The 12,271-nt window shown below is 36.7% G+C and overlaps 4 protein-coding genes across 4 annotated transcripts; all 4 read right to left on the bottom strand.

Annotated features, from left to right (window-relative positions):
* Positions 1 to 514: 514 nt before the first annotated feature.
* On the bottom strand, positions 515 to 3,503 carry LOC108192352 (seipin-1). The gene is made up of 2 exons (XM_017372187.2): positions 2,950 to 3,503; positions 515 to 1,617 (listed from the first exon to the last, which is right to left on the bottom strand). The coding sequence occupies exons 1-2, from the start codon at positions 3,415 to 3,417 to the stop codon at positions 928 to 930; spliced, it is 1,158 nt and encodes a 385-aa protein (XP_017227676.1). The 5' UTR covers positions 3,418 to 3,503; the 3' UTR covers positions 515 to 927.
* A 717-nt stretch (positions 3,504 to 4,220) lies between these two features.
* On the bottom strand, positions 4,221 to 5,051 carry LOC108192421 (uncharacterized). Its single transcript, XM_017372206.2, has one exon. It carries the CDS (start codon positions 4,948 to 4,950, stop codon positions 4,369 to 4,371), a length of 582 nt encoding a protein of 193 aa, XP_017227695.1. The 5' UTR covers positions 4,951 to 5,051; the 3' UTR covers positions 4,221 to 4,368.
* Positions 5,052 to 7,467: 2,416 nt separating this feature from the next.
* LOC108192651 (uncharacterized) lies at positions 7,468 to 9,503 on the bottom strand. Its single transcript, XM_017372191.2, has 5 exons — positions 9,305 to 9,503; positions 9,142 to 9,229; positions 8,939 to 9,047; positions 7,890 to 8,855; positions 7,468 to 7,714 (listed from the first exon to the last, which is right to left on the bottom strand). The coding sequence occupies exons 1-5, from the start codon at positions 9,477 to 9,479 to the stop codon at positions 7,652 to 7,654; spliced, it is 1,401 nt and encodes a 466-aa protein (XP_017227680.1). The 5' UTR covers positions 9,480 to 9,503; the 3' UTR covers positions 7,468 to 7,651.
* A 588-nt stretch (positions 9,504 to 10,091) lies between these two features.
* Positions 10,092 to 12,182, bottom strand: LOC108203346 (alkane hydroxylase MAH1-like). Its single transcript, XM_017372205.2, has one exon. It carries the CDS (start codon positions 11,915 to 11,917, stop codon positions 10,319 to 10,321), a length of 1,599 nt encoding a protein of 532 aa, XP_017227694.1. The 5' UTR covers positions 11,918 to 12,182; the 3' UTR covers positions 10,092 to 10,318.
* Between the last annotated feature and the right edge of the window lie 89 nt (positions 12,183 to 12,271).

Genomic DNA, 12,271 nt, shown 5'->3' with positions numbered 1-12,271 from the left:
ATATTTGGTTTACATTTGGGTTTTAATGACTTCTAAACTCTCTTAAAGAATGTGTTTTAACATGATACTTTAGAAATGAGGTCTAGATTTGACAGGATTTGGATATTCAACTTCAAGGTTCTTGGGTTTATGATACTTTTAGAAGTGCAATTGAAATAAGTCTCTGAAGAGGGTTCTGTTATTTTAATTTTCATGAGGTTTTTAGGGTTTATCTTAGATAGTTTGATCAATGGTGTACCATATGTATATTCCCGACCCTAAGCCTTTATTGGCCGATGTTGCGGTAAAAGCTAATCTTGTTAATCCCAAATAATAATCGTTAAAACTTCTTGCACATAATTTGTGGTGCAAAAAATAAATAGATTCCTAGTGGATAACCGCATGGATAAGCTCACACAAACCCGTCAATTTGGGATCCAATTTGAGATTTTCCTTCAAAGGTATCGGGAAGGACATTTTGCTAAAGCTAAAACAAAAGCCATCTGAATGTTTACAAGATAGAATTCATGGCAGATGAAGAAATAAAATTACAAGATATGTATTACAGACATTACAAGTTTAATGTCTAGTGATATTTTAACAGCTGCAGAACTAATTGTGCATGACTATGATATTTCAACAGCTGCAGAACTGCACAAGTCAATATATCAGTAATGTATGCTCATCACAAGTAGATACCGTGTGAACTATAACCCAGAACCAAAATTTACAAGCAGTTCCATGTAGAACCAAAATTTACAAGCAATTCAGAGTCTCTAAGCCCTTACGTGTAGGTTTCTTCATGGATATTGGCTAGATGCCTAGATCTGTACAGTTTAGTGTTACAAGAGTCCTCGATTTCCAATATGCAAAGCCGCAAAATAAATGCTACAACTTTCAGCTTCCGAACGCAGTAAAAACAAAGCAACTTTTACCAGCAGGTTTTGGTCAGTCATCGGAACAAACAGACACCGAGTCCCTATCATCTTCAGCAGTAATAGAACTGTCATCTCTAGTTACACTAATGCTCGAGGCAGATGAACCTTGTGGTTGTGTCTCAGGTGCCCCCTCGTGCAAAAGCATTTCTTTCTTCTTGTTCCTACTCTCCTTCAACCTTCTCAAGGTCTCTGAAACCTCTCTAGATTCTTTAGCTAACAGAGGCCTTCCTCTTCGTACTTCCATAGTGTCATCTCTAACCCCGTCCTTATGACTATAACATGATGAAATTACTGCAAAGATGACTGGCCTAAACCAACAACCAAGAGCTATAAGAAGCAAAATGTACATGTATACAGATGTCCAAACATATAATGTCCATTTCCAGCTATGAGCAAGTTCTTTTTTCCAAGGCAACTCTGAATTTATGATTATTTCAGCTTCATATAGCTGTGGAAGAGACATTGTTCCAGCCCGTGGAAGTATTGTAATTCTGATGGCTTCGGTTCTTGAATAACCTTCCTTGTGCCTTAACATTGGAATGGTTATCCTTTGAGTTTCGAAACTAATACCCATTATCAAGGGTATGCTAAATAAGCATGTTCTCACAAGTCTAACCGGAAGGCTTCTAAACCGCAACATACACGGATGGCTGGATCTATCTATCACCCGGCCATTAGTTGATAACACTTCTGCAACCAACTGATAAAAAAAAGCACATGAATCAACAAAAGATTAGGTCAATATGTAACTTTAAGAAATGGTTTTTACATGAAATATCATCAAACATTCATTTGAAGAGCACAATCTGCAAATCCGCACAAGGAGACGCGGTAACAGAATTCCCGTATTTTCGTAATTTTAATTGTATTTGGTAAAGAAAGGACTCCAGATGATGAACGTTTTTGTTTGTTAATCAGGAAGGGTTTAGCTACATTTACACATTAGATAGTCGATTACACTGATATCATGATATGTCTAGTGTCTAGTATCTAATACCAGAAGTAAGTGCAGTATTCAATGTGCAGATGCGAGGTATAATCGGATTTAACAGCTCGTGATTCAATTTTTTCTCCGAAATTTTGATTTTTCTTTTACATTAGCATTAACTAAATACAGGCACAAACTGCGAAATAATCTTAGCTACAGATGCTAAGAGGTGCTTATGTTAACATGTGCATAGTTAAACACTTGTACATTCGTTATCAAGCAAACTAGTTGGCCATTTAGGAAATTTTAGAAAAGAACATTCTGTATGATAGTCATGACAAGGTATTGTATGCATGGAAAATTTAGTATGCAGGTTTCTTATGTTGATTTCATTAGTATAATTTATGTATTAACATATTTAGTTAAATCCGAATTCCCAGTATCATAAATATTTTATAAAAAAATTTCTAGGAGCCCAAAATTTTATTTTCGCCCCTAGGCCCTCGTATGGTATAGAACGGTCCTGATTGTATACAGCTAAATAAATATCAGTTACTAAGTGGACGGACACTATGTGCTCCATCTTCCAAAGTTTAATTGTCCATTCTGTTCCTCCCCTCTCTCTAACGAATTGGAACAGCCTTGACATTTGCAATCTGACTCTGAATGAAGGGGTGGAAATGTTTAATACCGGACAAAACCCAAAATGACAACGGGTTAATCCATATATGACCTCAACTGAATGATCAAAAAAATTCAGTCCTTGATTCCTACATTCAATATTCTTATGTAAAAAACACTCAAAAATAAATACAGAACAAACCAAGTAGAATATATTTATACCCAACAGCCCGTGTTCTAAAGATCCCGATTAATCCTCAAAATATATTTTACGAAATCACCAATCAGATGTTACTAAAATCTCCGATTTATTTAAAAAAAAATCCCCGAGGTAGGTCAATCGATTAGTTATGATTCCCGATTGCTACAAGCCTACAACCATGCCAATGGTATTAAAATAACCAACAAACAAACACAAAAATTAAAACCTAAACACACGAAACTGACGACTCGAAAAAAAAACACACAAAAAACAGTATCTACCTGAAACATCCCAATGTCTAGATTGTAATAAGATTCCGGCATAACAAGAAGCAAGTCCACATAATAAGTCTGCCCAACCGGCACTTCCATCTGCTTCTCTACACCAAATCCCAGCGCAAAAACCGCGGTGGGATTCACTTGGGAGTAATCAAACAACAAATTTTGCTTAGCAAAAACAGGCTCTTCAACCCAAAACCCAACCAAGCCAACTCCCAAAGCCACAGCCACAATCATCACCACAAACAGCAGAAAAGCAGCTCCAAGGAGCCCCCTAGCCACTTTTCGGAGAATCCCAGGTGAAATGAAGTTGAGCCCAGTTGAATAGAGTGAGAAGAGAGGAGAAAAGGAAGAATAGTCTTCATGTTTGAGGAGGTTTGTGAGTGATATTTGCCAAGTTGGCTTCTGGGTTGTATGATTTTGGTTCAAGGTGTGTTGTGATGAGGGTGATTTTGATGAAGCTTCATCCATTAGATTCTTACTCAATCACCAAGTTAGTGGTGACTGTATTATAATTGAGGAGTGCTAGGTGCACATAATTGTTTACAGAATTGTTGTACATAATGATGTGTCAAGTGATGTGGTGAATTTTAATTGGGGTGGTGGGTGTAAATGCAGGGGGCCATCCAATTAAAATCCACCACATGTCATTATGTACATGTTTTTGTACACAATTATGTGCACCAAACATTTTCCATTATAATTTATATGTATACTTCATATGTATACTTCACTGGTTGACACGTTATTACAACTATAAATTCTTAAACATTTTTTAATGAAAATTTTTAACATTTAGATAGCAACCCTATTAAATTATTTTATTCATTAGTTTTTTTTTTGTTACATACTTTAATATTATAGCATACCCCTCGCGGTTTCCATTTGTATAATAATTGCTTTTATTTATTTTAAGATGTATACAAAATATAATTTCATAATTTATTTTATAAATATTTAAATATTATTTTTTATTCAAAAAAAATTAAAATAACTTGTGAAACTATCATTTATACGTTAGCCCATCTCCAAAAGGTAAAGCAGAGGGAATATTTTCTTTGTGGTATACTGATATTTGGTAAAACAAGTTAGTATCATATATACCTGAATCTGCATAACTTGGAGTGAGATTGTCTGAGCCTTCAAGAACTATACTTTGGCAAGGTGTATGAGAAATGAATCACAAACAAACACAAAAGATTGAAGATCTTCATGTCATTAATTTGATACAGACTGTGTTAATATGGAGGTAAGTTGTACCACTTACATCTGTGGTTCTTGTAAGAATACATATGAATACAAAACAATGATGAACACAAAAGAGAAACTAATGAACAAACAAGACTTTGTTTTCTAGGCCATCAGCTACATATGCTGCAGATTGCACACATATTTCATATAATCCTCAACACAAGTACTAATTCACGTGCTTCTCGACAGCATTGCTTGATACCTCTTAAACGACGCCAGCTTCTGGATCCGCATCCTCTTATGAAACTTATTTATAAACAAATCTGCAACCTGATCAATCTCATCCTCAAGACTAAAATCATGCCCTTCCTCTTGTTTAGAGTTTCTCACTTGATCAATTGCGGATGCATTGGGGTCATCCCCATCATCCTCCTCCTCATCGAAAAAACAATGCCTTAAATCAGGGTACTTATTGTCATCCTCCTCATGGTCATCAATGTAGTAGTTGTTGTAGTAGTACTCCACCATTTGCTGCTGCTGAACCTCGTCGAGGACTTGATCATCGCGATCAGGATGCTGCTGATCAGAGGCGCCACTGCCGGCTACTAGTGCATGGATCTTGTGGGAGATGGCGCCAAGAGCAGGGAGATGTTTAGGCTTTAATAAGGAGAAAATGACCAGCTTGGCTTTAAGTGTTTCGGTTTTGGTTTTGATGGTGCCCCATTTGCCTTTGGCTAAGGAGCTCAAGACAGAGAACAGAGGCTTTATGACAACAGAGACCCTGCTACTAGTGCTATTGTTGTTGCTCTTCATGGTTTCTTTTTTGGTGATTCTAGTTTGAGACAAATAATGCTGGACCAACTCAACTCTAGCATCATGTTGTTTATATATTGTGTTTGATGCATGAATTGATGGCTATTTCTGTGCTTTTTACTTTTTGGCCAGATTTGTAAATAATTTGGTGTTAGGTTGTATTCTTAGTTGTCATGGTTTCATGCATGAGAAATTGTTGCAGCTTGGTAACAAAAGGTTTGGAAGATGACTACTGCCCACCATCTTTTTATTTGCTAATTAAATTACTTTGTAATTTGTGGCTCTTTTTATTTAGCAAAAACAAATATTTTTGGGGTTTTCTTTGTCATATTAATTAAATTGAATAGTTCCAAAATGTTGCACATATTTGTGATATTAAACTGTAATCATATGTGTGTGTGAGAGATATCTTATAACATTTTAAATCTAAATTTGATTTCAAACTAAATCTTTCTGCCAACAATTGTAAAATTTTGCTTTATGAAAACGGTGTGCGTTGGGTAACTATCTGTATAAAATATTTAAGTGAAAAAAATTAGGATCACAAGTAGAAATACTTAGTTGCTAAGAAAATGAAGGGTGAGTTAAACCAAACAAAAGAAAAAGAAAAAGAGAGATTCGTTGGAGCTTACTTGCAGGCTGCAGCTTTCACAAACATACTAAAAAGAGAGAAAATCACATGCATGCAAGATTATGGAAATGGAATCATATTCCATCAATAAAGGTGCTTACTAATAAAAGAATGACTAACATATTCTCAAACTCTTTTAACGTTTTTAAGTTGCTTTTCTTATGAATATTGCAGTATCCTTAGGCCGTCTTGTTTGGGGTTTAGCTGTTAGCGGATGGAATTAGATGTTTTGACTAGCTGATTGAATTAGATGTTTTGACTAGCGGATTGGATTAGCTGTTTCTCGTAAAACTGTTTGATAAATAGCTGATTGATTAGTTTTTTCTGACACAAATCAAAATCTCTAATCCAAAAAACTCCTCAAAGTAGTTTTTTGGACCCCAAACCTCTATTTCAATCCGCTAACTACCAAACACTAAAATTAGCATATTTTAGTGGTCAAACTTCTAAACCACCTCAAACCTCTAATTTTTACCCAAATCTTTAACTTTCAAACAAGGTCTTAGTAATTTAATATTTTTATTTGCAAGTCAAGTACTGAATATTTATCTGTCAATCAATATTTATCTCATCATATTTTTCTTATTTTATGAGATTTTTATGAGAAATTGGGTAAGAAATGAGTAAAGTTAGATGAAAAGTGGGTATAGTGGTGGGACCCATTTATATTTAATAATAGATTTGAGATAGTGGAGGAAAGTAGTGGGTGTAATAATGTTTATAGAAAGGACATAAAGGAAGAAAGTAGTTGATGTAATGATATTTTATATTATAAAGGTTTGCTTATACAATTTGATGGAACGTCTCTAAAAATAAACTATATACAATTCATTGGGACGGAGGGAGTATTACCAGTGACATGTTGCACGATTATAAACCACTATAAAATTAGAACTCTAGTTAAAGTGTTTTAACCTAAAAAGATTTTGAACTGCCAAAAGCTACGAAATCACTTTTGCCGGACATCCAAAAGCCATGAAAGCAACTCACAGCTACATGTTGTTGCATCTGGTTTTTCTTTTTCCACTTCAAATTAGTAATAATTAAAAAGATGACAGTACTTAAATTACTTTTTTTTGGTGGCGGATGTAGGATGGAAGCAAGAAAGATGCAGGTGCGGTCCACCGCATAATTCTGAAAGAGCGGCCGGAGTACAACCGACATCTTGAGCCAATAACTTTGGATAGTTTAGTACTCCATCATGATAAGTTGGACATGAATCTTAAAAATCATATATCGTGGGTGCTTGTGTACGCCCAGCTTCATGATTTATAAGTTATAAGCATTTATTCGTAAATTGATGCAAAAAGTCAAGTAGCACTTATAAAAAACTAGAAAAACTAGTTTTTATTTTAGCGCTTATTTCCCAAACACTTTAATCACTTATAAGTCTTAATTTGCTTCTAAATTCTGCTCCACTTTTTTATTTTAAGCAAGAAGCACTTATTTTAAACTCACTCAAACGGCTCTATCACATAATTTTATTAATTATTATTACTTTTTTCTGAATGGATAAATTAGAAAAAGTAGATGAAAGTAGTGGGTGGGTGAGATTTTTATATTATAAAAGTTTACTATTTTGAGAAAGTTTTGAAATGTATAGAATTGAATGGGACATCTCGAAAAGAAAAATGTATAGAAATGATAGGGACGGAGGGAGTATCTCGAAACTCTTAGACGAGCAAAGACACGTCATTCTGTGAACATTTTTTGTAAATTACTCATGAATATAATTGCAACACTTCTTAAATAGCCTGTGGATTTGAATGTCTTGTGCCAGGATGATGTTACAAGCAGCAAAACATGACTTAATTTATTTTCGAAACCTCTCAATATATTGCAACATTCAATGTATAACATCCTGCCTCTTAGTGCCGCGGATAATGTTACAAATGATAAAGAACTGGTATATAAAGTTCCGCCTCTCAGTGCCGTGGATAATGTTACAGATGGTAAATACGAGTTAATATATTTCGAGACGTACTAATAAATTGCAATCTTGAAATATATAATCTGGTTTTGAACTCAAATTGCTCCTGCAGTTCATTGTCCTCCTTGATTGCTGCTGCTTCAGCTTATCGTTCGTCTCCCCACAGATGTTTGTCGAGTTTTCGCCATTTGTTTATCTTGTTGCTGCATATAATACATGTAACCAGTAAGACAACTAATATATATGGATAAACATTCAAATTGCCAATTAATATTTACTCGAGTTTTATTTGAAATAACACAAGAAAGCATAAATTGTTTTGCAGTGTTATACAGTTCCGAAATCAGGATGAATTTTGAAGAAAACGAAGAAATGTACCATATGTTTGACAGCCACATCCAATGAACTCTTGGCCATAAGCCTTCCAAAACCAGAGCTCTCATTAATAGAACCATAGATTCTTCCATTTCCATTTGATTTTTCTTCATCGCTTGATTTTTTACTACTCGAAAAACTATCCCCCATTCTGCTCCTCAGAACTGGTCCTGCCTTTTCTTCGGTGCTTGATTTCCTTGCTGTCAGAAACTTATCCACCATTCTGCTCCCGAAAACCTGGCCTTGAAGCTTCCCTTTTGGAGTTGTTGCTGAATTTTCTTCGGTACTACTTGAGACAACTTTTCGGCCCCTGGTCACACTCGGTGAGCATGATTGTCTCCTATTAACTGTTTTAGTCGCGGTCTCTACCACAACAGGGTTAATTTGCTTTGGATTTTGAGTTTCAGGGCGGTCTCTGAAGGCGGATACAGGTCGTCGTGCTCTGCCCCTCAGGGCTGAACTAGCTCGGTCAGCTTGGGCTCTGAGAGCCGAAGCTGACCGTTCTGTTTTGAGATTGGGAGGTGTTTCATCAGAAACACCGAGGGTCTGAGCTGTAGTTTTTATTGATCTCATGACTTGTGGCGATACACCTCTGCTAGTAGGTTTCGTTTTTGATAAATTGAGCTCTCCAATGCTTTTGGAGAGGTTTGAAGAAAAAAAATTCAGATGGCTTTCTCTTTGGTTTGGCAATGTAGATATCCTCGAGGAATTAGTAGGGGTGGAAGTTGCATCTAATCTATCCGATTGCTCAGTTGATGTGTTAGTCACAGCTAGGCTTGGTTTTTGGCTGAAGAACGTGGGAGCAGATTTACTGTTTTTCTTCTGCTCAGCTGAGGGATTAGGCATTTGTTTTCTGTTCGGGGTCGTGGATCTGAATGGGACTTTTGATTTAGGACTTGGTGACTTTGATCTTGCAATAGTACTCTTCGTGCTGCTAGCTTGTTTGGCCACCTCTGTATTGCCTGCAAACTGGCATAAACTCTAGTAATTAAGCTCATTACATTCGTTTCTGGTCCTTAAAAGTACGCAAGTCTGAATTTCAGAAGGCACACCCTTGAGAGAGTTTGGATAATCGGCAGCTCCCTGTGAACAACCATGTCAGGCGCATTTGCTTCCATCTCCAGAGACGGAAAAAGAGGTGTTGCAGGCGGTGTTTTTAGCCTTTACAGAGATCCGTTGTTAGACTCGTATTGATGACAGATCTCTAAATATATTTTGTGGAGTGTGTGCAAGAGTTTTTAAGTTGGTTGTTTACCAATCATAGTCATTTTTCTCATTCTCAGCCAGAAATTCAAGTGAAGGTCCTTTCTTCGCGGAAGCCATTCTGTAAAGAGCATAATTTCCTGCACAAAGATTAGTGATTAGTGAAACAAGTCATTATGATCCCGAAACACGAGACTTCAAGCACACACAAGTACCAGTTGGTTCAAACTCATCAGAAACTGGCTGAAGTAGGCTGACAACCCTGTCCTTCTTATGCAACTCCTTGAACAGGAGAAGATCTTCATCCCTTTCTTTTACGCGATTTGGCCCTTGAGGAGGCGCCCCGCGTATACTCTGGCGTCCACCACCACTTCCTCGTACTCCATTCATGATTATTATTTTTATTTCTGTATATGACTTATTAAATACTCTTCTCTTCACTGTCTTTCTATTCTTATAGCTGGTTTTATGTTGGGACGGCATTTTAGGACAGTGATACAATTGCCGGATACATAAATATAATAATTGTTTTACGTGTCATTGTGTTTGGACTTTCTACAGTCCATTAACTTGCATCTGATTGCAAAAATAGAATTTGATGGCCGGCTGCCATGTAGAGTTGAAGAAATGTCAAATAAGATCGGAAAGGAATCACCCTACAACGCTTACATTTGGCGGCTTCGTGCACATTTCCTGGCTTTACACTAATGTGGCTATCTGGGTAATGATATTAGAATGCGAGTATTGGTGCCTCATACTCAATGTGCCTCGTACTGTCAGCTCATTTTGTAACTAATTCTGTATCGCTTTCTGTGGACCTAGCATTTCTCAATTGAATTAGCCACCTATATGCGATTACCTTTTGGATATATATAAAATCATCAATCCAATTTATAGTTATACTTATGTTGTGAGACCTTTGAATCTGAGACTGTCGGTTATTGTTGGGGTTTGCACAAATCGATGCCATGGAAAATTAAAATTTAAGCAGAAAACTATATATAGAGCTGAGAATCCATGTGACACATGTTTATTAAGGTGGTCAGAGACTTGGCAGTTGAAGTGAATAAGCAAGATGTAGGAGGAGTACGAAAGAGCAATGAATCACTACACAGAGTTTTGCTCTATGACCAATTTATTGAATACACCAACAGCTAGTTGTTCATAGTGACAACTGACTTAATATGTTTATAGGATAGAATAGTAGTTCAATCTTGAGAAGCAGGATCTCAGCGCACATTTCTTCTACTTAACCGGACTTTAAGACCATATTTCATTTCCAGAACAACAGAATCACGAGGGACTATGGGATGACCTTCAGTCACTTGTATTTTGTAATTGTATATCATGGTTGTGGCAACAATCTTCATCTGAGTGAAGGACATTTCCTTGCCTAAACAATATCTTGGCCCTGCACTAAAAGCGATGAACTTGTATGAAGGTTCATGTTTGATCTCTCCACGTTCAGTTATCCATCTCTCTGGCTTGAACTCCAGGCAATCTTCTCCCCATATACTCTCCATTCTTCCCATGCTATAAAATGACAAAATAATATTTGAGTCTTTATCTACTCGATGGCCACTTGGAAGAATGTCAGGTTGTTTTGGAGACTTTTGATTGAAAGGAACGGAAGGAAAGAGTCTTAAGGTCTCACACAAAGCTCCATGTAGATAAACTAGTTTCTGCAACTCTTCCTTTTTGTGAAAAACAATCTTGCTTTTAAGTTCACTTGTACTCAAATTTCTTCTGATCTCTTCTAGAATTTTAGATTCCACTGAAGGGTTTTTCCAGAGAAGCCAAAAAAACCAGGAAAGAGCTGCGCTGGTAGTATCTCTCCCAGCAACCATTAAACTAAGCAAAGTGTCCCTTAAAAATTTATCAGGGCTTCCCAGGTTTTCTTTGTACGCTGATTCCATGTAAGCAGTCGACCAATCTAGTTTATGATCCTCATCTGCTGAAGACATTTGCAAAGAATTTGTGTGTACAACTTGTTGGCGCTTCATGGATATACAGGTATATAGGTATTCATCAATTGCTTCCCAGCCTTTGTTTAGACCTTTTTCTCTACCGAATCCAATCCAATTTTGCAGCTTCCAAATGCTTTCAGGAAGAACATGTCTATACAGTAACGCCTCTTCAACAGCTGAAAAAGACTTGTGGGAAGGAATATCAGGTAAATTAAGAGTAAGGCTTTGAGGGTCATGGTCTAGAAGTAAGGAAGAAATATTGTCAAAGGTAAGTCTCTGGAATATGTCCTGCAAATCCACCTCGATTCCATGCTTAGAGACGCGATCAAGCACTGGAAGTAACCCTTCCTCCAGCTTTTTCCTCACGGTCCTTTGTAACATTTGATAGAATTGCAAATATTTGAAGAGTGACATTGTAGTTCTGCGATGAATTTTCCAAAGTTGACCATCAGAACTAATGATCCCCTCTCCAAGTATATCATATATCTTGCCAAACTCCGGGCCTTTGGAAAAGTTGGTGAAATTCTTGCTCAAGATGTAGTTGACATTAACAGGATCACAAGTCAAAAGGGCATTTCTGTTTGCCAAAATAGGCCCTTTGACGTATAAAGTTTGATGGTTTTCTTGGAGAAGTAACGTGACGAAGTCAAGTATTCTATGGGCATTCTTAAGAAAACCTGGCAACATGCCCAAGAGGGGCCAATTGCTTGACAAATCGCTAGTGCCTCTGCACATGAAACAGTAGCAGAGAGAGATCATCAAGGACACAGAGAGAAAAATAAGCTCAAGAGCTCCACTGTGACAATAGTAGAGAAAGATCAACAAAGACAAAGAAAAAAACACAAGCTCAATGTGAGGCATCTTAGGATTTGTGTTTTGCTTATAATATTATTTGAGATTGCAATTGGAAGCAGTTATATAGTGCAGCTCTAATCCATATCAGTGTACATCTACGAGAGGTACGCTGTCCAGTTATTAATTGTGGTAGCCAATCTGGTTGTGATTGTTTAGGCCTTTTCAAATATTAAAGTCTGATGTTTATATCAGTCCGAATCTATCTGGTATTCTTTTAACTGGATTCTGATCATTTATATTTCATTTTTATGAATTTTTCAGAAAGTCATATCTTCATGCTAGTACATGTACATCCTTGAAGCATATCAGTGTGACAAAACCTTGTTACGGATGAAGTGACAGTCAAGTTCGATATGTTTT

This window comes from Daucus carota, chromosome 9 (genome assembly GCF_001625215.2).
Source record: "Daucus carota subsp. sativus chromosome 9, DH1 v3.0, whole genome shotgun sequence".
NCBI lineage: Eukaryota > Viridiplantae > Streptophyta > Magnoliopsida > Apiales > Apiaceae > Daucus > Daucus carota.
This window is presented reverse-complemented; position numbering and strand designations above follow the sequence as displayed.